Consider the following 24,378-nt stretch of genomic DNA (forward strand, 5'->3'; position numbering starts at 1 on the left):
TTAACATTTTTTGACAGATTTTAATCAGTATTTGAAGATCCATGGAAGTCCAGTTCCAAGTATTTCCAGTAGGACCTAGAAAAACAGACCCCATAATAAAATGTATCATAGACAACAAGGCAGAGAGACTTTGGAAATTGTTAAAAGGTAGAGATATTAATGGTTTGTACTCTTCTGAAGTCTGGAATGATGATGTTACACCATTGACAGCAGCAGTTATATGCAGAAATGAAGGAATCTGCTCTTATCTACTTGAAGAGTCGGCTGATCCAAACAAACCCTCAACAAATGGGCGAACACCTCTACATTATGCTGCTTTAACAACTGGAGTTCCATTGAGTATTGTGGAAAGATTACTTGCAGCAAAAGCTAACCCAGATGGACATGGATTAAATTTTTTTACTCCATTTCAGTGTGCTGTTGATCATGGCCGTGAAGACATTGTGAAAGCACTTATAAAGGCTGGAGCTTCACCCGGAAGGAACTATGGGGTAAATCCAGAACTTGCTAAAAAGGTGGAGAGAATGATTAATCGACTGTATTCACAGGGTGAAGTGTCTGAGAAAGTACATTTATCTTTCTTTTTTCCTTGTGCTGTACCAACGAAAAACCAGACTGAAGTTTACAGAGACTTTAAAGAACATTTCTTTCAAGAGGATCCTTTTGTTCCTTTGATTTATTTTGAGCAATACTTTAGTGTAGTTGGTCCAAGTGCAGAGCAGTATCGTCAGAGCGCCATCAAGTGGTTAAAAGACACAAACAGTGCAGACAGATACATTGAGGGACTCACCAAGCGCTTCCCAAGAATCCCTCAGGAAAACTGGCAGAGTGCACTGAACTGCTTAAATGTTGCTTTGTGTGTCAGTGAAAGCATCTCTCCTCGGGTATTCAGTGGGCTTGCGCCAGTTCTAACAAACAGCCTTCAGCGCTTTGGAAATGCACAAGGAGAAATAGTGAATCATCTGATACTAAAGATACTCAATGTCATGATGCAGAAGACGTCTGAGCAGAAACTGAGTACAAACAATTCTGTCTATGAGAAGTTATGCAAAAGTCTATTGCCTCTCACACGTCCTGATTATTCAAGTCTAATTGGAGTGTGGACGTATGGACTGTTCGCCAATATAAATGACTTTGCTCCTGAACTTGTTGCATTGTGTGGATTGTCTCCCATCCCAGAGAGGATACTTATAAAAGCAGAGACAGAGATGGATGAAGTCATGAAAAAAAAGCTGCACAAGTTTGATGAATCACTAAGACATCCAACAGACTCAAGTGCAGTGGATAGTTTATGTGAGGAGACTGCTGCTCTATCAACAAGCAGAAAGAAGAAGAAAAAGAAAAAGAAGGAAAAAATCCAGCAAGAAGTGGGATCACAAGAAGGTGAGCTGCAAGATAAAGAGGAACTGTATCCAGACACTGAAGTGAAATCCATTGAGGAATCAAACTCAAGTGTGCAGCCGTTCACACAGCCTGCTGAGAACTCAAGAAGGTGGCATCAAACCAGTGTTCGTTGGAGGCCAAAGCTTGAGAAGCTAGCTAACATGGATGCTAACAAGACATATAAGCTGCCAAATCTTACTCTTGTCCTGGACCCTGAATTTCTGATTGCTAATGGAAGTGATGGAACACAAGTTTTTCTTGGTTTGAGGGATGACGGCACAGAAGTGGCTGTTAAACGAATGATTCGGTTTAATTACCAAGTTCTCAAAAATGAGGAGGAATTTCTACAACTTCCAGAACTTGACAGTCCCTCCATTGTGCGATATGTGGACTTTGCAGAAGATGATAATTTTGGATATCTTGCTCTTCAGCTTTGTGAGTACACACTGGAGGAATATATCCAAGATCATTTACCAGGTGATAACACTGAGAGAAGTTTGGTTCTGAAGAAGCTGGTGAAGGAAGTTCTCTGCAGCTTACAGGTTTTACACCAACCACAGACAAAAGTGCTTCATCGGGACATCAAACCCCAGAATGTTCTGATTGGTAGGAGTTAAATCTCAGTAATTAAAATGATAAAAACTAATTTGAACTTTGTTTATTATAGACATAAAAGGAAAGGCTAAATTGGCTGATTTTGGCATAAGTCGCCGACTAAAACAGGGTGAAACCACCATACGAACAAGCATTGCTGGAACCAGATGCTGGAAGGCAAAAGAGACCATAAGGGAGAAGGTCAACACTGGGTACAAGAGGAGCTCCGACATTCAGGTATATTTTCAATATTAATCAATTAACTCAAAGTAGCCTATATTCAGTCCATCCTTTGCAATCCTTTTTCTTTTTCTTTTTTTACATTCTGTTGAGAACAGAAAAATTTGAAAATGACTCCTTTTCCATTTTTTTTAAATACAAACAACAACAACAACCAAGAATTCAGCTTATTTCTCGTCGTCGGTTCTTCTTCAGTTCTGTGCCAGTCTAGTCATTAATTTCCATTGGACAGTAGTACGGGAGCGCATAGATCGGATATGGAGTTCCGTCACATATGTGTATGCGGAAATTTCGGATATGATTTGAGCTTCGGATGCGTTGAAATATCTGAACTTCTGCGGCTAGAACGTAAGCGACCGGTCGACCGTATATGATGTATTCTAATCAAAACTATGAGTGCGAAGCTAGAATTTACCAATATTTTTTAAAATATTTTAATGTGTGACGTATTCTGTAAACGCTATTTATGTAAAATGTCGGTGTTGAGGCAAAAACAAATAACTAACAAAACAGCATCAGGCATAAGAGACATCAGGATTCAAATTGTCCTTAAAATATATTTATTCTTGCAAGAATGTTCCCAGTCCATCCACAGTCCAGCTGCAGGCGGAGTGAGACCCAGAGCAGAGGTTGACCAGCTACTTTATAGTGTTCTATTCAAAGGCTATCTCTTACAGCCCCCACTAAACAAAATAACAAAAGGGACCCCCCCCTTGAACCCTCCCCAGCCCGGGGGTCTTCTCACCTCTGAAGTCTCACACACACCTTCCAGCTGTATCAGCATCATAAAAGAAACTCAAAATACATCCAAAGAACGCATGGCATTCATTTGCTAAATCATTGAAAATAAAATACAAAGAAAAGATAATTTTTTTCCACAACATCGGATATAATTATGGCAGAAAAAATGATTTTATAATTATTAAATCAATATTTATATTGATTAGCTCAATAAAATCTACTGTTTTTATTTTAGATGTATTGAAGGTCATTTGTTTTCTGTGGATATATTCATGCATACATTACATTCATTAAAATCATTAATTTTACCATTGTGAATAGCCAAGGGTAATGGTTGCTTCACGACCAATTTCAAAGTTCCGTGCGACTGACACTAGGGAGCGAAATGCGACAATCGTATGCGAATGTCGTGTGCAGTGGAAAGGCGGCTTGAGAAGGAACTGACGACGCTGCGGTTTAATCAAGGGGGTAATCTTTCAGTCGGAAACTGAAGCTTCCCCGGGGGCCGCCACTGATTAGCAGACCATCACCTGCTGTTAGCATTCCATTGACTCCCATTCATTTTGGCGTCACTTTGACAGCGAATAACTTTACATTAGGCGTTTAAAGAATCCATTTGTCCATTATTTCTAAAGAAACACGAAAATGTATAAAAGGCTCCATTACCTTGTATCTTACGTTATGGCCCGTAAAAGCCTGAACTGTATGCGAGAGTAGGCGGCTGCAGTGAGGGGAGGAGTGAAAAAAGCGCAGGCAAGACAGTTCTCTCTTCTCGCAGTGGATCAGACACCTGTGAGATCAAAGATGGATGTCGCGGGATTCACGCTCGTGCACAGTGTTGCTAATAAACTGGATTTAATTTAAGTTCTGTTGCTTTTATATGAAAATAATTATAATGAACAAGACACCCATTTAATTACATACCAAAGACGTGTTTATCAATCATTTTTACTTTAATTACTTTAATGTTTTATATATAGTCAAGTCAAGTCAAGTCATCTTCATTTATATAGCGCTTTAGCGCTTTTAACAATGTAGATTGTCTCAAAGCAGCTTTACAGAGATAAGCGTATAATTTAAGGTAACAGAGATTGTTTCGGCTTTACAGCAGAGTTAAGTTATTTCCATCTAAAGTTAGTTTTAATTGATTTGCTTCCGTCGCAATGATCATTTGTTATTAAATTAGGGGCCGCTAAGACGACACCATTCTCTCTACACAGACTTTAAACGCGAACCTGTGAGAAACGCTGATGGCGTTCACATGCGCATTTAGAATGGGTTCTATAGTTATGTGCGTTTGAATATACGCAGGTTTGGAATTCCCTACAAGCCAAGCCTAAACAAAATACTTGTCTTTCCTTATAAATTTTGATAAGGAATTTTATTTTATTTGTTGCTTTGGGGTAGGACCGCGAGACGAATTTTCCCGACAAAGCCTTATCTGTAGAGTGGTAGTGGGATCCTCCATAGGGAGAGACTAGTTGGCACTTCAGCACTGCGTTGTCATCGGTCCAGGCGAAGGTCCTTCGTCAGATCTGGATACGGCCTGGATCCGGCAGGCTGCAGGAAAACCTCGGGATAAACACAGACACTAAAATTAGCGTAGATGCCATTCTTCTCATGATGTAACGAGTACATCAGGATTTATGGGAAGTGTTCCCGGTTCCGGCTGACCTACTATATGCAGCCTAACATTAAATTATAGAAGTCTATAATGTATTATGTGAAAGCTAGGTCAAAGAGATGTGTCTTTAATCTGGCTTTGAACTGACAGAGTGTGTCTGCTTCCCGGACAATGGTAGGAAGACTGTTCCAGAGTTTTGGTGCTAAATAGGAAAAGGATCTACCGCCAGCAGTCGATTTTGATATTCTAGGTATTATCAACTGGCCGGAATTTTGAGATCGTAATAGACGTGACGGACGATAATGCGTTAAGAGCTCGCTCAAGTACTGCGGAGCTAAACCATTCAGTGCTTTGTAAGTAATCAGCAATATTTTAAAATTGATGCGATGTTTAATAGGGAGCCAATGCAGTTTTGACAGAACTGGGCTAATATGGTCATACTTCCTGGTTCTGGTAAGAACTCGAGCTGCTGCGTTTTGAACTAGCTGTAGTTTGTTTATTAAGCGTGCAGGGCAACCACCCAGTAGAGCATTACAATAATCTAGCCTTGAGGTCATAAACGCATGAACTAATTGTTCCGCATTTGTCAATGAGAGCATATGGCGTAATTTAGATATATTTTTAAGATGGAAAAATGCAGTTTTACAGATACTAGACACGTGACTTTCAAATGAAAGATTGGTATCAAAGAGCACACCCAGGTTCATAACCGACGACGAAGACTTAACAGAGCAGCCATCAAGTGTTAGACAGTATTCTAGATTATTACGTGAGGAAGTTATTTGTCCAATAATTAGAAACTCTGTTTTTTCAGAATTTAGAAGTAGGAAATTACAAGTCATCCAATTTTTTATATCCGCTATGCATTCCGATAATTTTGTGAATTGATAAGTTTCGTTAGGTTTTGAAGAAATATAGAGCTGAGTATCATCGGCATAACAGTGAAAGCTAATGCCATGTTTCCTAATGATATCTCCTAATGGTAGCATGTACAGAGTGAACAGCAGCGGTCCTAGTACTGAGCCTTGTGGTACGCCATACTGAACTTGTGATCGATGAGACATCTCATCATTTACTGCTACAAACTGATAACGGTCAGATAAGTATGATTGAAACCATGCTAGTGCATTTCCCGTAATGCCAACATAATGTTCTAATCTATTTAAAAGAACGTTGTGGTCAATGGTGTCAAATGCAGCACTAAGATCGAGTAACACTAATAGAGACATACAACCACGATCGGATGATAAGAGCAAATCATTTGTGACTCTAACGAGAGCTGTTTCGGTACTATGGTACGGTCTAAATCCTGACTGGAAATCCTCGCAGATATCATTTCTTTCAAGAAAGGAACACAGTTGTGAGGATACTGCCTTTTCTAATATCTTTGACAGAAAAGGTAGATTCGAGATCGGCCTGTAATTGACTAATTCTGAAGGATCAAGTTGCGTTTTTTTAACAAGCGGTTTAATCATAGCCAGCTTAAAGTTTTTTGGTACGTATCCTAGAGACAAAGACGAATTAATGATATTAAGAAGAGGATCTATGACCTCTGGAAGTATTTCTTTCAGCAGCTTAGTCGGTATAGGGTCTAACATACATGTTGTAGATTTAGATGATTTAATGAGTTTAGTAAATTCTTCCTCTCCTATAGCAACGAATGAATCAAATTTTTCCTCAGGGAGACTACAATGCACTGCCTGATGTGATACTGTAGTAGACGGTTGCATAGTTATAATTTTGTCCCTGATATTATCAATCTTATAAGTGAAGAAGTTCATAAAGTCATTACTGCTGTGTTGCTTGGAAACTTCGGTGCTTGAAGCTTTATTTTTTTCGTTAGTTTAGCCACCGTTTCAAATAAATACCTAGGATTATGTTTATTTTCTTCTAATAGGGTTGAAAAATAAGCAGATCTAGCAGCTTTTAAAGCCTCTCTGTAAGTAATTGAGCTCTCTTTCCATGAAATGCGAAATACCTCTAGTTTTGTTTTCTTCCAGTTGCGCTCCATTTTTCTGGCTGCTCTCTTAAGGGCCCTAGTGTGCTCGTTGTACCACGGCGTTGGACTATTTTCTTTAATCTTCTTTAAGTGCAACGGAGCAACTGTGTCTAAAGTGCTGGAAAAGAGAGAGTTAAACGTTTCTGTTGTAATATCTAGTTCTTCTAAGCTATCTGAGATGCTGAGATGATGAAACTGATTAGGAAGATTATTAATAAAGCAATCTTTAGTAGCAGAAGTGATAGGTCTCACATATTTGTAACACGGAGTCGGCTTTGCAGCCTTGGCTAAATGCAAATTACACGAGACTAGGTAATGATCTGAGATGTCATCGCTCTGCTGCAGAATTTCAACGGCATCCACATCTATTCCGTGTGATAATATTAGATCTAGAGTATGATTACGACGATGAGTAGGTCCTGACACGTGTTGTCTAACTCCAATTGAATTTACAATGTCTTTAAATGCCAATCCCAATGCATCTTTTTCATTTTCGATGTGTATATTAAAATCACCAACAATTAGTACTTTATCTGCAGTCAATATTAATTCTGATAGAAAGTCCGCAAATTCTTTGATAAAGTCTGTATGGTGCCCTGGTGGCCTGTATACAGTAGCCAGCACAAATCTCAAACGTGATTTATCGTTTACACTATATATTTTTACATTAAGCACCAATGCTTCAAAAGAAGTATGAATATAGAAATATGACAACAATCAAATAACCCATAGATCACACTGTCAGAGAGTTTGGGAATACTAACACATAACTTATACACTAAAACATGAGATCAGAGTTTTAAAATCAAATAGTTTAAAAGAGAACAATACATCACGGTTGTTTAAACCAATGAGCATTAAGCTGAGTTATCAGCAAGTCATTTGCCATCATGCTTTTCAGCTTTTGATCAGCGCAGTCGGTGGAGAGCAGCTGCGCTCGACTGCAGAATTTGACACGTCTGCCTTGCGCTCGCGAGAGTTTTTTGACATACGTCAGCATGACATCAGAGCAAGGCGGACCGCACTATGGCTGCGTTCCAGTCCTGGCTCCTATGGCAAGCCATTTTAACATTTAAAAGCTAATTTTGACTATCCGGAATTAACATTGTAGATATCAACAATGTCCTTCTGACTAGTCGTAATTACATTTTGGATAGTTGGAATTGTCATTCAAGATATCTGTAACGTAATTGTGACTAGTCGAAACGACAGATAGAGATATCTGTAATTCAGTTTTGACTAGGCAAAACTGAATTACAGATATCTGCAATGACCTCATTGAAAATGACATTCAACTCGTCACACATCTTAAATGACAATTGCACAGTGGTGTAGTCTACGTGATACGCAGGTATACGCCGTATACCCACTAGAAAAGGCCAAGGATTTGCGTATACCCACTTAAAAAAGCGTGAGGATACGTATCAACTTCGTTTTGTGTCAGAACTTTCACACTTTCATTTATAAATTTACCCCGTCTGTGTTTGCGAAGCGACGGATCGAATCGCGGAATCCAGTCACAAATGGAACTTGCTATATAAAGCAGAACGTCACGGATTTTGGCTATTTTTGAATGAATAAATCAAAAGTAGGGCTGTACAATGAATCACACCTCGATATGGACTAGTGTCTATAAATATTAAAGCTAAAAGAGATACGCGTCTCTGGGAATGAGCGCTCAATGTGTGCTCCACTACACACACACACACACAGAGAGAGAAGCACGGGTGACTCACGCTCGTGGTGTTTTCAACATTTCACTGTATTGAGACATGATGTGTAGGCTACAGCTACACATGTGCATTTCATCGCAGAGCTGCTATGAGAGTCACTTGACGAGAATTTGATAAAACTATCGTCATTCATTCGTTTCACACAGAAACTGTTTGTCTTTACGACAACCTGTCAAAATAAAAGTTAGGTATAACTTGAAGAAATTATAACAGAAATATATTACTATTGCACAGTAGAGTATACTTCAGGCCTAATAATAATAATAATAATAGTTTATTAAAACACACAGAAACTCAAATGTCTACAACCCACCAAAATAAAAGTCCGGTCTAACTCAAATTAATTAGAAAGAAATTGCACAGTAAAATGTATTTTAAAATAACACTTTTTTTTTTTTTTTCAAAAACACCATTTCTAAAAGTAAATTGTCAGCTGATAAGGACCATATTCATATAACATCTAAGGCTAAATGTAGCTCAACTGACTGAGTTAGATAGTGATTAACACTTCATCTTCATATTTCATAATGCTCTCAATTACATGTCGATGCATAGGCCTACTGTATGCATTAGTGAGTGTGGTGGTGCTTATGGGGTGACGCTCTGGGATTGGTGAGTATGAGGCGGCGGCGGCGGTTGGGGGGGGGGGGGGGGGGGATGTGTTCAGGGGTATTAGAGTATACTCACTACAAAAAACTAGACTACACCACTGAAATTGCAGATATCTGTAATTCAGTTTTGACTAGGCCGAATGAAAGTTAAAGATATCTCAAACGTCATTATGACTAGTGCAAATTATTGTGCATGACGTTGCTCTATTTTACATATCCATTTCCCCTCCTCGCCATAATCAATGAAAAAGTGGGTTAATTTCCTTATTTCTATGTATGGAAGAAGAAAGAAGCAGTCATGGCGTTGGCTGTAATCGAAAAAAACACCAGAAAATGTTTTTTATATACAAAAAAAAAAAAAGATATACAATATTTTATATACAAAAAAAAAAAAATGTTGCAATGCTATGTTTATGATCATGCTTAAAATTACGTAGGTTATTGTTGCCATAAGATTTATGCGTGAAAGAGATTAACACTAATTCACTTTAATAAAGATGCTGATATGCATGCTATTCTTGCCATGGAATAACATTAACTTCCTTAGATCAGAAAAAAAGTTCTTAGTTCAGATTAGTTCTTATTTTTTATTTTATTTTTTCAATTTGAAACAGTATCTAACAGCATTAAAAAGACGATTACAAACTCTGGTTGCTCCGACATGGTGTTAATCAGTGCTAATTACAAGTTAACCGTTAACAGGTGCTATGTGATTTGATGATTTGAACAACATGCTCTGTGATGCGGGCCTAATTTGCATACAGATATCTGCAACGTCATTTGGCCTAGTCAAAACTCTAATTCAAGATATCTGTAATTACATTTTGACTAGGCAGAATGAAAGTTACAGATATCTCAAATTTCAGATATCTCTAATCAAAATTAATTTCAAGATATCTATAACTTGATAATAGATATCTCCAATTAAATTATGACTATCCCTAACTCCAGTTTGAGATATCTACAACGCCATTTTGACTAGTCATAACTCCAGTTACAGATATCTACAACGCCATTTCGCCTAGTCAAAACTTAATTTAAGATATCTGAAAAGGAACATGTAGATATCTTGAATTGAGGTGAATTAAAGATATCTTGAACTGGAGTTATGACTAGTCAGAATCAAATTAAAGATATCTCAAACTAGAATTACAGATATCTACAATTCAGTTGCAGATATCTGTAATTCACATAGTGGATATCTCCAACTGAATTGTAGATATCTGTAATGATAAACCCCATACAAATGAATGGCAAAAGTGACGTCATTTGTCCTAGGAAGATTGTCTTTGTGGATATCTGAAATTACAATTATGGATAGGAAGAATAGTTGCGGATATCTGAAATGTTCTTTTTGACTAGGCAAAACTGAATTACAGATATCTGCAACACATATCCAGTCTAGCTTTTAAATGTTAAAATGGCTTGCCATAGGCTCCTTTCCACTGAGCGGTACGGAACGGTGCGCATTTGTTTGCGTTTCCACTATCAAAAGTTGTGAATGGTACCAAAATGCCGAACCGTACCGTTTAGACACGCACTTGCAAACTTCCCTAAGCACTTCCCCTTGGGGGAATCCCGGCCGCCATTTTGAGGTGCGTTCCACTTCGTGAATGAATGAGGGAAGTTTATATGGACAGACCCTCGTTCCCTCGATTTTGACCGAGGGAGCGATTCTACTTCAAATGTACACTTTAGGCACCTATATGTCCCACAATGCAGTACAAAAGTGACGTCACCACATATCTCGTCTAATCACCACCACAACAGACAACTCTATGATATATTAATTATATATTTTTTTATTTAAAACAGCCCAAACACACCTATAAACATTTGGATGCTGCATTAAACAAATTCTTAAAGGAAAAAATAAATAAATAATAAATCAACTCCATAGCTCATTCCAAGTGATCAAGGGCTTAGGACGTTTCAATTCAGCCCATTGCAGTTTCCGCCAGTAGTGGGCACTCGTGCAACATAAGCAATGACATACATCTGATTGAACGAGATGGAGGGAAGTTAGCGAGTTAAGGGTATGACAATTTTGGACTGGAACGCATAGGACACATTTCTAACCCGGCATGCATCTCGCGGTGATCACCGGTGATCGGTTCTGCGCAGATTTTGCTCATCTCAAACAGGCCTAAAGTTTGGTTGACTAATCAGCGAAAAAGGGTGTTTCATTCATACCTATGATTTGAAATGGAATATTCAAGCTGTTTATCCATTTTCTACCCCTGAATATAAAAACAAATTCTTGTTTTTCGTTATTTTGAAAAACAATTTCAAAATAACATTTTCTAATTTTTCTGACATTAATATTAAATAAAACTTATGAATGCGATGTACACAGTGTCACATTCAAGTTTGGACTCATTATGTTTTGTCATCACCTTTTTGAAGGTTGCTGGGATGTTAGTGTACTACATTCTCTCTGGAGGACACCATCCATTTGGTGAAGATGTGGAATGTGAGTACAATATTTTAAGAGGAAGATACTCACTGGAACATCTGAATGATGAAGTAGCGAAGGATCTCGTCGAGTGGATGATCAATGAAACTCCAGAGGAGAGACCAACAGTGGAGCAAACCCTTGCACACCCCTTCTTCTGGACTGATGAAAGGTAGAATATGATCTTGATGACATTTTACAGGTGAAATACAGTACGAAACTTTAATGAAAATGTCCAGTGTTCATGAAACATTAATCCAAATATATTCCTCTTAAGCCTAAATATGTTTTTAATCACAATTTATTAGAGATACTATAGAGATGACAAAGCTGTCATAATCTAGCTGTAGATGATAAAGCTTATTGTATAATGTTTCTGAAATCATCTCAGGAGAGTGCGGTATCTGAAAATCTTGGGAAATGAGAAAGAGGCTGAAAACTGTCGTAATGCTGATACGGAGCTCCTTACTGCCATTGCAAAATACACAGAGGGGAAAAGCTTTTCTGAATGGAAAACTAAAGTAAGTATAACCTCAGTGCAGTCCATATAACATATGAATACATTAAATTAATATGTTTTGTCATGCAGTTTATATTCTTCTTTGACTGGTGCTTCAACATGGGAGCAACCTGAAGTGAAGGATCAATCAGGAAAACCTGCTTATGGCTTAAGACATATAATTGAAATTGCTTTTCTTGTTAAAGTTTAACTACAGATACATTGCAGCTTTATTTATTTTTTTATTCTTTTTAATGTGTCAAAATATTGTGTACTCAGAGTCAGTTGCCATCTGAGCTTGTCCAGAAACTGGATGGCAAGAAGAAAGTCTATCCTGAAAACACACTGGGCCTGCTGCGTTTTATACGCAACCTACACACGCATTAGTAAGTTACAGAAATAACTAACGACATATTGTTAAAAAAAAAAAAAATATATATATATATATATATATATATATATATATATACACACACAGTACTGTGCAAAAGTCTTAGGCAAACCTGTTAAGCTGCAACGCCACTTTTGAAAAATCCCCAGAAATGACATACCCAAACTTAAACAGATACAGTTCATGAACCCTTTGTACTAAAAGCACAAGTATGATCTCATTTGAAAGCTGACACCTGGCAGTTTATTGTAAATGTAGAATTAATTATTGTCATAATGAAAAAAATTGTTATAAATAGCTTCAAAGTTTTGTAAAGTTATTAGAAATTAATTTTTATGAAACATCCTCATGAAAATAAAATTGAAGTTGGCACTGGAGCAATCTAGAAATGCACTACAGCTAAGGCCACATGTCTCAACATTTTATATTTAAAATCTGAAGATAATAAGCCCAAAACTCTGTATTTAGTTAAATGTTTTTCAAGACCATGTCAATGACTTTATTTTGATTTGCTACTTTAAAATGCTACTGATGTTTATTGCCATCTTCTAAACATCAATTCAGTATATTGTCTCTATTGTTTTGTGGTGCAAACGAGCCCCATTCAGTCTCAGTCTCCCCCTGCACACATTCACACCTCTCCAGCCTGGTTATGACTCGAAATATGCATTTCTTTTGTCTGCATTATAGTTACTAACGACTGGCTATTCACAAGCTATTCATAGGGTTTCAATCCCTAATTTCTTTTATCAAAGTTCTCACTTAACATTTAAAAACTGGATCAAATGCCCTGCTTGAATTTCAGTAAGCATATTTAGAAAAAAAAACATAAAAGGATAACTGCTATATGTGGCAGGTGCACCTAGGGCTAGCTAGCATGTTAGCTTAGCACACCATCAATACACGACAATTTATGAGATTAAAACCATGTTTGTGCTCCAAACTTAATTTATAACGCAAGTCGAGTGTTTTAAATAATCTTCTGTGATATAATTTCGCTTCAGATAAAAAAATCAGACAGAAAATATATATATATATATATATATATTTTATTCTGCACAATGATAAAGTCTATATCGATTAGCATTACATTATAAATATAATCTATTATTATGGAAATACCTGACATTACTCGAAGAACACAGGTAAACCAAATATCATTTCAATCATGTTTATTGTCTTCAAAACATGTTACAGCGATCTCTGATAGCTTTGAATGTGTTCGAGACTTCCTGGAATGTCACATGATCATGCCTCTTCTTCATGTTCTATGGACTATTATTGTGCATGTAGCGCCCTCAGGCTGTTGGTATGGATTGAAAACACAATACATCACAGTATCCAGCACTCATAATGATTACATCGACGCATTTGGGCATAAATTCAATAAATATTATTCCTGTCTATAGAAATCTGATGAAAACCTATGAAAATATATCAATATTTACATATTAACATGCCTAAGACTTTTGCACAGTACTGTATATATAAAAATGAACAGCCCGAGCTGGTAATGTGTTTACAATGCAAAATGGAGTACAAATAAAGTAACACCTGATCAGTAATGATCAACAGCAAGAAGGGAAGAAGCATCATAGATTTGAAATGATAAGACTTGCACAATGATTGTGGTGTTTGTGTGACGTTCTCTCCACAGTAAAGCAGATGCTGTGAAAATCAACCTGATGACTGAATTCCCTGATCTTTTTGGGAGTGTGTACCTGTTTGCCAAGGAGAGAGGATGGAATGCCAGAGAAAGTGTCATGATGGACATCAACTCGGCATCATGATTGTAAATCTGAGATAAAATGTTATTCAGCAGTCACCAATAATTTCAACATAGTGAATGAGCACAAATTGTACACTTGACACTGAGTAAAGCTTTTATACTATTTTAGGTTTTCTCTTAGTTGATAAAAACTGTTCATTTAGTCTTTCAACAAATCTTAAAGGGGTCATATAATGTCATTTTTGTACAAGCTAATATGATTCTTTAGGGTCTAAATTAAAAGTTTGTAATATACTTTAATTAAAAATTCTCATTAGTATTGTAAGAAAACACTCATTTTACCTGGTCAAAAACAGCTCTGTTTTCAGCACGCAGTTTAAGTGCATGTGTCTTTAAATGATAATGAGCTTTGCTCACCCCGCCCCTCTGTTCTGTGCGTACACCGTCGTTTGTAACACAATAACCATAACGCGTCGTTCATTATAAACGTGGGATTATGAATTATATTGAGAATGTCGTACATAGAAAACATGCCGTAATGTACCTGAGTGTAAAAATAGCCGCATTCATCGTGAAGCGTGCAAGCGATTTGCAAAGATTAATATAACGATTAATATTAATAAGATTAATAAAAGGTCTTATACTTTACTGAAAGTTGCTTTTAGCTGCTTTATAAAAGTCTCCTACTCTTAGAAAAGTCCTACTCTTTACTAAGTATTTTCTGACACTTAAGTCAAAGCTTAAGACTATTCTTAAGAGCATTTCTTAGAAGTTTTATACATACGGGCCCTGGGGCCGTATTCACAAAGAATTTTAAGGCTAAAAGTAGCTCCTAACTGGCGAATTTAGGAGCAACTCCTAAAAATAATGGGCGTGTCACTCGTAACTTTAGGACTCCTAATTTTTTTGACTAAGAGTAATTCACGAAGCATTTTAGCCCTAAAAGTAGCACCTAAGCCTGGGACAGCTTAAAAGAAGTCGAGAGGACTCCTAACTCACTAAGACCTGTTCACAAACCGCTTTTTGTGACATTTCACGTTGCGATGTTTTGAAATGTGTACGCGACGGCTACAGGAGCTTCCAATCGCGAGGGAACAATTTTGCATTGTAGGGATGATGCAATAACGCCACCAACAACAAGCAAAACTAGGCTACTCATTGCATGTAAACTAATTGTAACGTTTCATTGTGAATCAAATTAAAATGTTCTTCTCTTTGCAAATGTAGGCAGAGGCATATAGTGACAGATTAATTCAATAATGTTGCAAAGATATTGCATCAATCCATATGTTTCATTAGGCTACTAGGCTATTTGTTTTGCCTTACTGTTTATTCATTTAGGCTATTTATTCAGTTATTCATCATCTTCCGTCCTTCGCACTACTTGTGAAGCGCACGCTTTCTGAGACCTGTCACCTGTCACTCATCATCGTAGGGGAGGGGTTTGGAATAATTTCCGCGTTACAATCATCAGCCAATCAAGGTGGTCACTTCAGTCAAGCTCGTGCATGAGTAATGACGTCATCCATAGCAACGAAGACTCACTCTTAGTTTAGGAGTTGTCATTTTTCTTTACTAGGTCTGAAAGGCGTTGTGAATAACTTTTAAGAGAAAACTCCTAGCTAAAATCTTTTAGTGCGATTTAGGAGTACTCCTAGTGGTAAGATAAAATGCTTTGTGAATGCGGCCCCAGGACTGGAAGTATATTTGTTTGGAGCCACGCGTCAGATAGCCTTACAAACACCTCTAAGTGACAAGATGGTCATTTGTCGCTACACCATCCATTTTATATTCCTTTGGTTTCGGTTTTCATTTTTCTTAATCATTGTTATTTAGCTTTTTTTCCGTTTGTTTCATAAGCAGCAACCCCGCATACAAATGTAAAACTATTTGTCACGCCAATAAATCACTGTAGAATTTAACTAAATTCTGAATATAAACTGCTTTACATCTCATAATCAAATTGTCATAATAAAAATAAACTATGACTTTTATGAATAATGACAGTTGATTAGAAACCCATTTTCAGTGTTTATTTAAAACCACATGTAACCGGTGGCTCGCGACACCAGTTATAAAAACACTTGTCTGCGTTGTGGAGACAGACAAGGGACAACAGGAGGCGGTTTCACTGGATTTAATCTGATATACTAAAATAAAAGCAGTCTCTGAGTGAATCACCCATATGTTGCTTCTATAAAACAAATGTGATGTACATTTAATCACCATGTGCTTTCATCTCCACATATATAGGCCAAAGACAAAAAATATAACCACACAGGTAAGCAAAATAACACAATACACATAAATTGCAGTGAAGATACAGACACAAAAGCAACAATTAAAATAAAGATTAATTAAGATTAACAGGAGCCAAAAAATAACGCACCTCTTCAGTGCATTAACAATGCCAAGAGGAAGAGGAGGAGACAAAACAGGAAATTGTGTAGGCTCATGATGACATCACAGCAATTAAAGGAGAAAAAAACTCATTCTTCAGGCAAGTATACCAGATATATGAAAATAAACCATTTTGTGTGAATTAAAATAAACAATACATATATACGTTTTAACAGTAAACTTTCCGTACCTGTTACACACACACACAGATATAGAGTATACATCATAACAAAAGTTTATCAGGAGGAAATACAGTGTAAGTGACAGACCCATTTTCCAGCAGTCTGGAAGTATTTTTCCAGTGTATTGTCTCCATAAGAACTTAATTAAAAGAGTTATAAGCCATTAACCAAACTATGAACCTCCAATTTAAATCGTAAAAAAATCCTGACAGTTTTTTATATCCCAAAAAAATTATAATTTTTTCCAAAGTATTGACAACTTAGTGTTAACTAATAACTCTAGCAAACTGGTACTACCAACAAAATATTAGTGCATTCCTGGAACTGGGCGTCGTTACACTACATCCTTATGCATCGCTTTCTGCCAGGACTTTTACGGGCTTTTCCCAAATCACTGAAGTGACCTCGACGTCCAGGTTAGCGGTAGCATAAGCCATCAGGCAAATGTGTTATTTAAATAAACTCCTGATGTATTTACAAACTTTCCAATGCCTCGTTTTATGAGTACAGAATCTATTTGTACTACTGGAGAAGTTTGGTACCATTCTGGGCATTATTAGTGGGGCAATTTATGAGATACATCCTTGGATCCATTAGCGCCTGCACTAAGCCATCCGGCTGATATCTCTAAATAAGCTCTAACTTTAATAATGTTCGACCAAGGAAAAAAAAAAGCTTCTGAGGGGGGTGTTTGGCTCGAGGTCACGGTGCAAAGGACCCTAGGTTGAAATTACTCCGAACCATCCCTTTAACGTTAGACTTCCAAAACATGATGAGGAAAAAAAGAATGTGTTCGATGGCTTTACTTCACAGGTTATGTCATTTGGGGAGGGGCCGCTCACTAATCGCCCTATATTTTTGAAAATCCTAGACATGGTTGGACCTGAACTTCGTTAGTGCTTTCTGATTAGCCTGTGTCTCTAAGAGGCTGCTGCGGACCGCCGTACGGGTTGAGCAGAGAGGCTGCACAGTTTGACCAGCGGCCGCACACCAGGTCGCCGGATGGTGTTGCTAAGAACTTTCAATGTATAACTATTATCAGACCGGCCCTCGCGGCCTCAAAACACTACCGGTTAACCGGGAAAAGTCCCGACTCTCCCGATTGCCACTCCGCTACTGGTAAGTGCTTTATCATTAATATAACTATTATCATTAATAAGAAGCCTGCATTTCAACATGTTTAGGCTCATTTTTACATGATTTAAGTTAATGGGAAAAATGTTGCAGAAGCTGCTGCGATCCTCTCATATCACATGACCTCTGTCTGTCTCCATCTGTATGAAAACAACAAATCACAGAAGGTGAAATAGAGAAAAAAAAAACAGCGTAATTTACTATGAGGAGCTGTATAGGCCACAAATATTGAAAGCCTCTCACAAACACTAGTGAAATGAAAACATTGATCAACCTAAGTGAAATTCATTCATCGCTTCACTGAAATGAGAAAAGATTTCAGTAGTTGATGAGAGCTAATGTCACTTGAAAAAGGAAGTCACAAACTCTTTTACGCAATGGTGATTAGTCGTAACGAGTTGTACGGGAAGCCAAACACACCTGAAGTGGGACGAAACAGTGCGGTGTTACAGAGCTTGTGCCACGCTGACATACTCGTCATCACAGGGAGGACATGTTTGCTAGCGACAACGAATGAACAGCGCAGCATATTACTTAATTCATTACTGCTCTGCAGAATTTTGTGTTTTTCCCTGTACATATGAACAGCATAAAGTTGTTACATTTCTTTTGCTTTTTATCTTTCATAGTAGAACATTAGCAGTGTTTGACAGGCTACTTCGGTGCAAACACGTCCTCCCTGTGATGCCATATCGAATATTTTTGACTGACAAAATGCCAGCGGCCGGAAACAACAACAGCTGCAGTGAGTTGTTCAAAACCTTTCTTTTTAGTAAACTCTGTGTACACAAACAATGTTCTCAATGCTGGAGTTCATGTGTAGAGCCCCTGGTGATACTTTGAGCAAAGTTTCATGTTATGTCGAGCCTTCTTTAGTGTTTTGTCGTGCCCCAAGCACTCCCATTCAAAAGACAATTTAAACTAATTTAATTTTCCTAAAACGAAAATACGGTCAAACTTAAAGGAGAACTCCGGTCAATTTTAACATTGAGCTAATTTTTTTGTAAATTTGGAGTGCTGTCAATACAAAGAACAACGACAAAAATCGGTGTTGCCTACACCGTGTTATCCTCTTTTTAAAATTTGCACCCTGTTGACTTCAATGGGGCAAGTTTTAAACCTGCTTTTAGTCTCTTAACATCCTTGATGTGTCATTACAAGTGCACAGCTAATGTGAGTGATTCCCTCAGAGTGAACACGGGTGAGTCTGACTGCAGTAGATGTAAAAGAAATGAATAAAAATGATGTTTATTCAGCCAGCGCACATACCTGTATTTACATCCTGTTTTCGGTCGAAGTCCTTAGTAATCGATTGTCGAGTTCACGCGCGTGATCATAGGTACTAAACCTATGCGCGTGAACTCGACAATCAATGTTCAAATTGACCGGAGTTCTCCTTTAAAAGTGGCGTTTACATCCTAATTATGCTTTAAACGAAAGTTTGACTCGGGTAGATTCACAAAAAGACCCTAGGTTGCATTTCGGCGAGAGTTTCGCTTTAAACGGAAGAGCGGACACAACTTCCTTTTCAAGTGACATTAGCTCTCATCAACTACTGAAATCTTTCCTAATTTCAGTAAAGCGATGAATGAATTTGACTAAGGTTGATCAATGTTTTCATTTCACTAGTGTTCGGGCTTTTCAACAATTATGGCCTATACGGCCCCTCATCGTTTCAAGCTCCAGAAATCAGCACATCTGTCATTAATCAGTGAATGAGATTCTGTTTGAAATGTTTATTTCCTATCGGGATGATTATATCAGTGAAGGTGACATCAAACACAGTAATTTCATAGTAACTACAAACACAAACTACAGTAGTTCAGTATCTTACCTGATCGATTGGACTGGGTTGTACAGAAGCTTCGGGTGTTTTTTCCTCCACAACTGCTTCAAAACGTATGCCTGCTTTGAAAAACAATCACACACACAATAAAACACAAATTTTGTACAATAAAGATGATGTTTTCCTCTCACTATAGTAACTGTAGGTGATACTTGCCATTACTAGAGCTCCTGTAGCGATAGTAAATCACACCAACACAAACACCAGCTGCAGCTACAGCAGACACCAGCAGAACACCAACAACTATTCCTGCAACAGCAGCTGAAGACAGACCTGAACCTGGATCAGATAAAGACAAACAGACATTAGTGTGAATGAATCTGTCAGATTGATCTATAACAAACACAATGAGATATCAGACGGTCTGAGAGAGTAAATCTAAATCTGATTCTGTTTAAAGGTGATCACTTGTTTCATAAAGTGATGTCAGAAGTATCGTTTCATCAGTGACAAGGGACTAAAATAAAGAGATGTAACTATACCATCTTTCTTTATATTTCTATGTAATGGTGTTTTCTCTGTCAAATGCCTGAATGATTAAATTACACTCACCAACGACAGTAACTTCAAATCTCTTTACACTGCTGACGCTGCGACGGCGACGACGACTGCTGATGTTGCTGATCAGTAGAGTATATTCTCCAGAGTCTGTGTTTCTGGTGTTTGTGATGATCAGAGATCCAGTCTGATGATCCAGCTTCAGTCTGTCTCTGAATCTCTCTTTACACTGAACATCTGTACAGATCTTCCTCTGATCTCCAGTGATTTCAGCGAGGAGAGTATCATCAGAATACCACGTCATCACATCATGAGGGTTTTTTTTGACATCTGAATCTAAAGAAACAGATTCTCCCTCCTTCACTGTCTTTCTCTTCACTTCATCTCGTTCAGCAGCAGAAACACCTGAAACACAAACCAACCTGAGCTTGATTCTTTGAAACTCCACAACAAGAAAAATCGTGCATGAAATTAATTGTGCATAATACAGTTTATGTGAGTCTGGAGAGGGTCAGTGCCGTGAATCATTTCAGCATTAAAGACTTTTAAAATCATTTCAGCTCAAAACTGAGCAGCGGGTGTTTGATAACTTCAGTTTGTGATCTGATGTGGATTCTGATCACAGCTTAAGGCTGAAATATATTATTTATATGTGATGCAAAAGACTACATATTACCATAGTAAACATACTAAATAACAGACACCGCTTGATGAAATCAGACAAATCATACATCACAATAGTGTATTTATTTGGTTACATATTTTATCCATCAATACGTCTCATCTCTTCATACAGGACTTCCTGATATCTATCTTTATCTCCGCTTATAAATGGTTAGTTACAGTCCTTGATTCTGATTCTGCTGTCTATTTGATTAAAAATAAACAGTTACAAACGAGACTGAATAAGTATGTGTGTGCTTTGTTTCTGTGAAATAACAGTAAACACCACTTTATTACCGTATGATTAATGTGTAATCCTTGCACAAATTATATACTATCAATGTATCCCTTTTTGTGTTAATTAGCTCTTCAACTGCTGTTACTGCAGGTAATGAATCTAAACTCACTGTAGAAGATTGGCCAATCTCCCCAGATATGCAGGTGTGGAATTTGAGTCAAATTTTTGATGCACAGTTGATATTACTCAAGTAGATTTTTCCCATCTTGGGTATATTGACCATATTAGATCATTTCTCTCTATGTATGATGCAGAAATGCTTATTCATGCCTTTATTACATCTAGGTTGATTACTGTTATTCACTTTTTGCAGGTCTAAAGGCAAATTCAAATTATTTTGAATAATTAATTGAATTGAAGTATTCAGCTGCTCCAAGTTTGTAAACTATTCATATATGACCTTTTTTTTTTTTTTTTTTTTGGATTCCTGGTTAACTGGGAACCCAATGAGTATAAAATATTAGACCCATTTAAACAGATGATAAGAGAATGTGTGGTAGAAGAGGGAGATGGGAACAGTGATGCCCACAAGGATATTGATCTGCTAAAACTATCAGCTTGCCAGTGGATAGAGTTTAGATTTAATTTATACTGTTCTGGTGTGATATTATGTGATTAAACACATAAAACCTTTATTTAAACATTCATTAATTGCCTCACCTTCGACAGAAACACTGTAGATCTTTTCACTGTCGCTGTTGTTGCAGGTGATCAGTAGATTATATTCTCCAGAGTCTGTGTTTCTGGTGTTTGTGATGGTCAGAGATCCAGTCTGATGATCCAGCTTCAGTCTGTCTCTGAATCTCTCAGTGCCTTCATTACACTTAACATCTGTACAGGTTTTACTCTGATCTGTATTGATCTGAGCAATGAGAGTGTCATTATAATACCATTTAATTCTGTCTTCTTGGTTTTTTTTAGCATTAGTGTGTAGAGTGACTGTATCTCCCTCCTTCACAGACACTTCCACTGAATCAGCAAAAGATGCACCTGAAAACAGAAAAGAAAAAGTTAATCGTTTCACTTACGATCATAAAGATTCAGCCTTAGGAATAAAAAATGCCTGGATTCAGAATATAATTCATGACACACGCAAAAATACAGCATTCAAGCATTTAAGCATTCACTCTTCAATCAAACATGAGCTTTAAGGATAATCTATAAAAGTTGATTAACATCGTACAACACACCCAGATTCATATTTTACCCGCTTTCTCTATGCATAATGCTATTGCATTCATATAACCAAGTATTTTCATGTTATCATGAATACCAATTTTGTATATTTGGGTACAACTAGGGATGCACTTGGACCGAAAAACGAAATCGAAAATAACTTTTTTTCTATTTCTTACTTTTAATTAGTTTCATGTCAGGCACGTTATTTTATCAGACTCCGGTGAGCATAACCTACATGAGTGGAGTGTTCGTTTGTGCCGTGAGCCAATAAGCAGAAAGCGCACTCACGGAGCAGGCAAAGTGTTTCGATTGGTCCTGCCTAGCTAACGTTACCTCCAGATCCGACAATGCTAGCAGGCTACTTATCAGCTTGCGCTTCCATTATGGAACGCCGTTGGGGACAATACCTATTATATGCAACGCGTGAAATTTGGACGCATTAACACGCACAGTTTGTACGCGTCTTTTTGGTCCGTGTAAACGCGAACGTTTTGTACGTCTAAACGCGAAGTTTTTTGTCATGTTATTTAAAGACACGATCGTTTGTATCGCCTTAACGCAACATTTATGGCCGTGTATTTTTTGTTACGTGTTTCTAGACGAACGTTTTCGTCGTGTAAACATGACATTTTTGAACGTGTAAGATTTCTGAGTCTTATTTGATGTGCGACATGGGTGGGAGACGCCTGAATTTTTTTTTTATTTTTTACTTCAAATATTAGGCATAAAAAATATTGAGTTGTGTTGTACTGACTCTTGCATTTCCCACAATATATGTGGTCTTTTAGATTTTGTATTTGAAATGGGATTTATTCACCAATTAGTTGCATTCGTGCCTAAAATTGTCATATGGTGTGACATAAACGTTATTCTATATAAAATGAAAATGGGATAGGCCTATACTCTCCCTAAGTAACTAACTTCAACATACATTTTTTTCATTACTATCTTAAGATTTAACATTTCTTTTGTGCATATTAATTAGATTTTGTATTGTTTTTCTAAATCATCATGCAAAGTAAGTCATCTCTCCTCAGCCTTTCCAGATATTTTAGATTAATTATGTTAAACCCGGTTATAAATCTATGAAAATGATTGTGACTCTTGCTGATACTATTTCTCTTGTGTTCCGTTGTCTTTTTTATGATTTATGATTAAGAAAGTATTTTTACTGGCACAATTCTGAATGTCACACCAAATTATATAGTGTCACGCTATATGATGAACTGCAACACTCCACGATTTGTCAATGTAAAAAACCTGTTTTTTATTTGCATTAATCATTCAATTAATTCAATTCAGTTAACATTAATAAAAAAAAACATACTAACATTGTTTTAAAACTTTTAAAATTATAATAAACTCATAAAAATGAGTAAATCAAACACCATCTCACTTCAAGAACATTAAATTAAGTATAAAATTGAAAAGAAATACATTAATTGTATAGGTAATTTAATGTTCACTATTAAACATTCACTATTATTATTGAATATATTTTGAATAGTTATTTATTTATCATTAAAAAAGGTGTATGTAATATTGTGTGACAAATATATCATATGGTGTGCCTATAGAAAAACACTCACACCGTATGATACAGTGTCACACCATCTGACATTTTGTTCAGTTAAGCTAATCTCTTGGTTAACTAAAAACAGCTAGCTTATACTTAGCATGTAAATTGCCACATGGCAGGAATGATTTTTAAGAATTAATAAGTTAAATTTGTATAAAAGTGTTTAATTTTTATGTAAATAATGTCACACCATAAGACACAAAACATTGCATATCAGATACAGAGCTTTTTAATTAAAAATGAAAATGCCAGAACTCAACTCTTGACCTTGCAAACCACTCCAGAGATGGCACTGCAACTTCCTGGTTGAGTGTGGACCTCTTCATCATAATGATGTCCAAATTATTGCCCGTTAAAAATATAGATTGCAGTGTCACACCATTTGACGCCTATTTTACGGACAAAATGTATTTGTCCAGAACTTGCTTTAAAATCATACACAGACATCAACACTTTCTGTGTCTGTTGAAATGGCCTAATTCTGTTACTTAAACTGTAAATATCAATTATTTATACTTTGCTGATATATATTGTCATATTAGTAAGGTCACACATATCTCGGACAGTCACACCACATGACAATTTTGATGTTTAGATAAA

General features: G+C 36.9%; 2 protein-coding genes across 2 annotated transcripts; one reads left to right on the forward strand and one right to left on the reverse strand.

Annotated features, from left to right (window-relative positions):
• Positions 1-84: 84 nt before the first annotated feature.
• On the forward strand, positions 85-14,146 carry LOC311294949 (uncharacterized protein). The gene is made up of 6 exons (XM_084416068.1): positions 85-1,989; positions 2,051-2,214; positions 11,332-11,552; positions 11,772-11,901; positions 12,159-12,265; positions 13,928-14,146. Exons 1-6 carry the CDS (start codon positions 525-527, stop codon positions 14,058-14,060), a joined length of 2,220 nt encoding a protein of 739 aa, XP_084272194.1. The 5' UTR covers positions 85-524; the 3' UTR covers positions 14,061-14,146.
• A 5,747-nt stretch (positions 14,147-19,893) lies between these two features.
• LOC311295593 (uncharacterized protein) lies at positions 19,894-22,220 on the reverse strand (the record flags this gene model as incomplete). The annotated part of the gene is made up of 3 exons (XM_084417058.1): positions 19,894-20,464; positions 21,681-22,010; positions 22,211-22,220. The coding sequence occupies 3 exons, from the start codon at positions 22,218-22,220 to the stop codon at positions 20,061-20,063; spliced, it is 744 nt and encodes a 247-aa protein (XP_084273184.1). The 3' UTR covers positions 19,894-20,060.
• Positions 22,221-24,378: the final 2,158 nt, after the last annotated feature.

This window comes from Rutilus rutilus, assembly GCF_951802725.1.
Source record: "Rutilus rutilus genome assembly, chromosome: 8".
In the NCBI taxonomy this organism is placed as follows: Eukaryota; Metazoa; Chordata; class Actinopteri; order Cypriniformes; family Leuciscidae; genus Rutilus; species Rutilus rutilus.

Coding starts and splice junctions, on each gene's coding strand:
- LOC311294949 (XM_084416068.1), top strand. CDS start 525: ATGATTAATCGACTGTATTCACAGGGTGAAGTGTCTGAGAAAGTACAT. Junction 2,215..11,331: donor AGAGGAGCTCCGACATTCAG/GTATATTTTCAA, acceptor ACCTTTTTGAAG/GTTGCTGGGATGTTAGTGTA. Junction 12,266..13,927: donor CGCAACCTACACACGCATTA/GTAAGTTACAGA, acceptor TTCTCTCCACAG/TAAAGCAGATGCTGTGAAAA.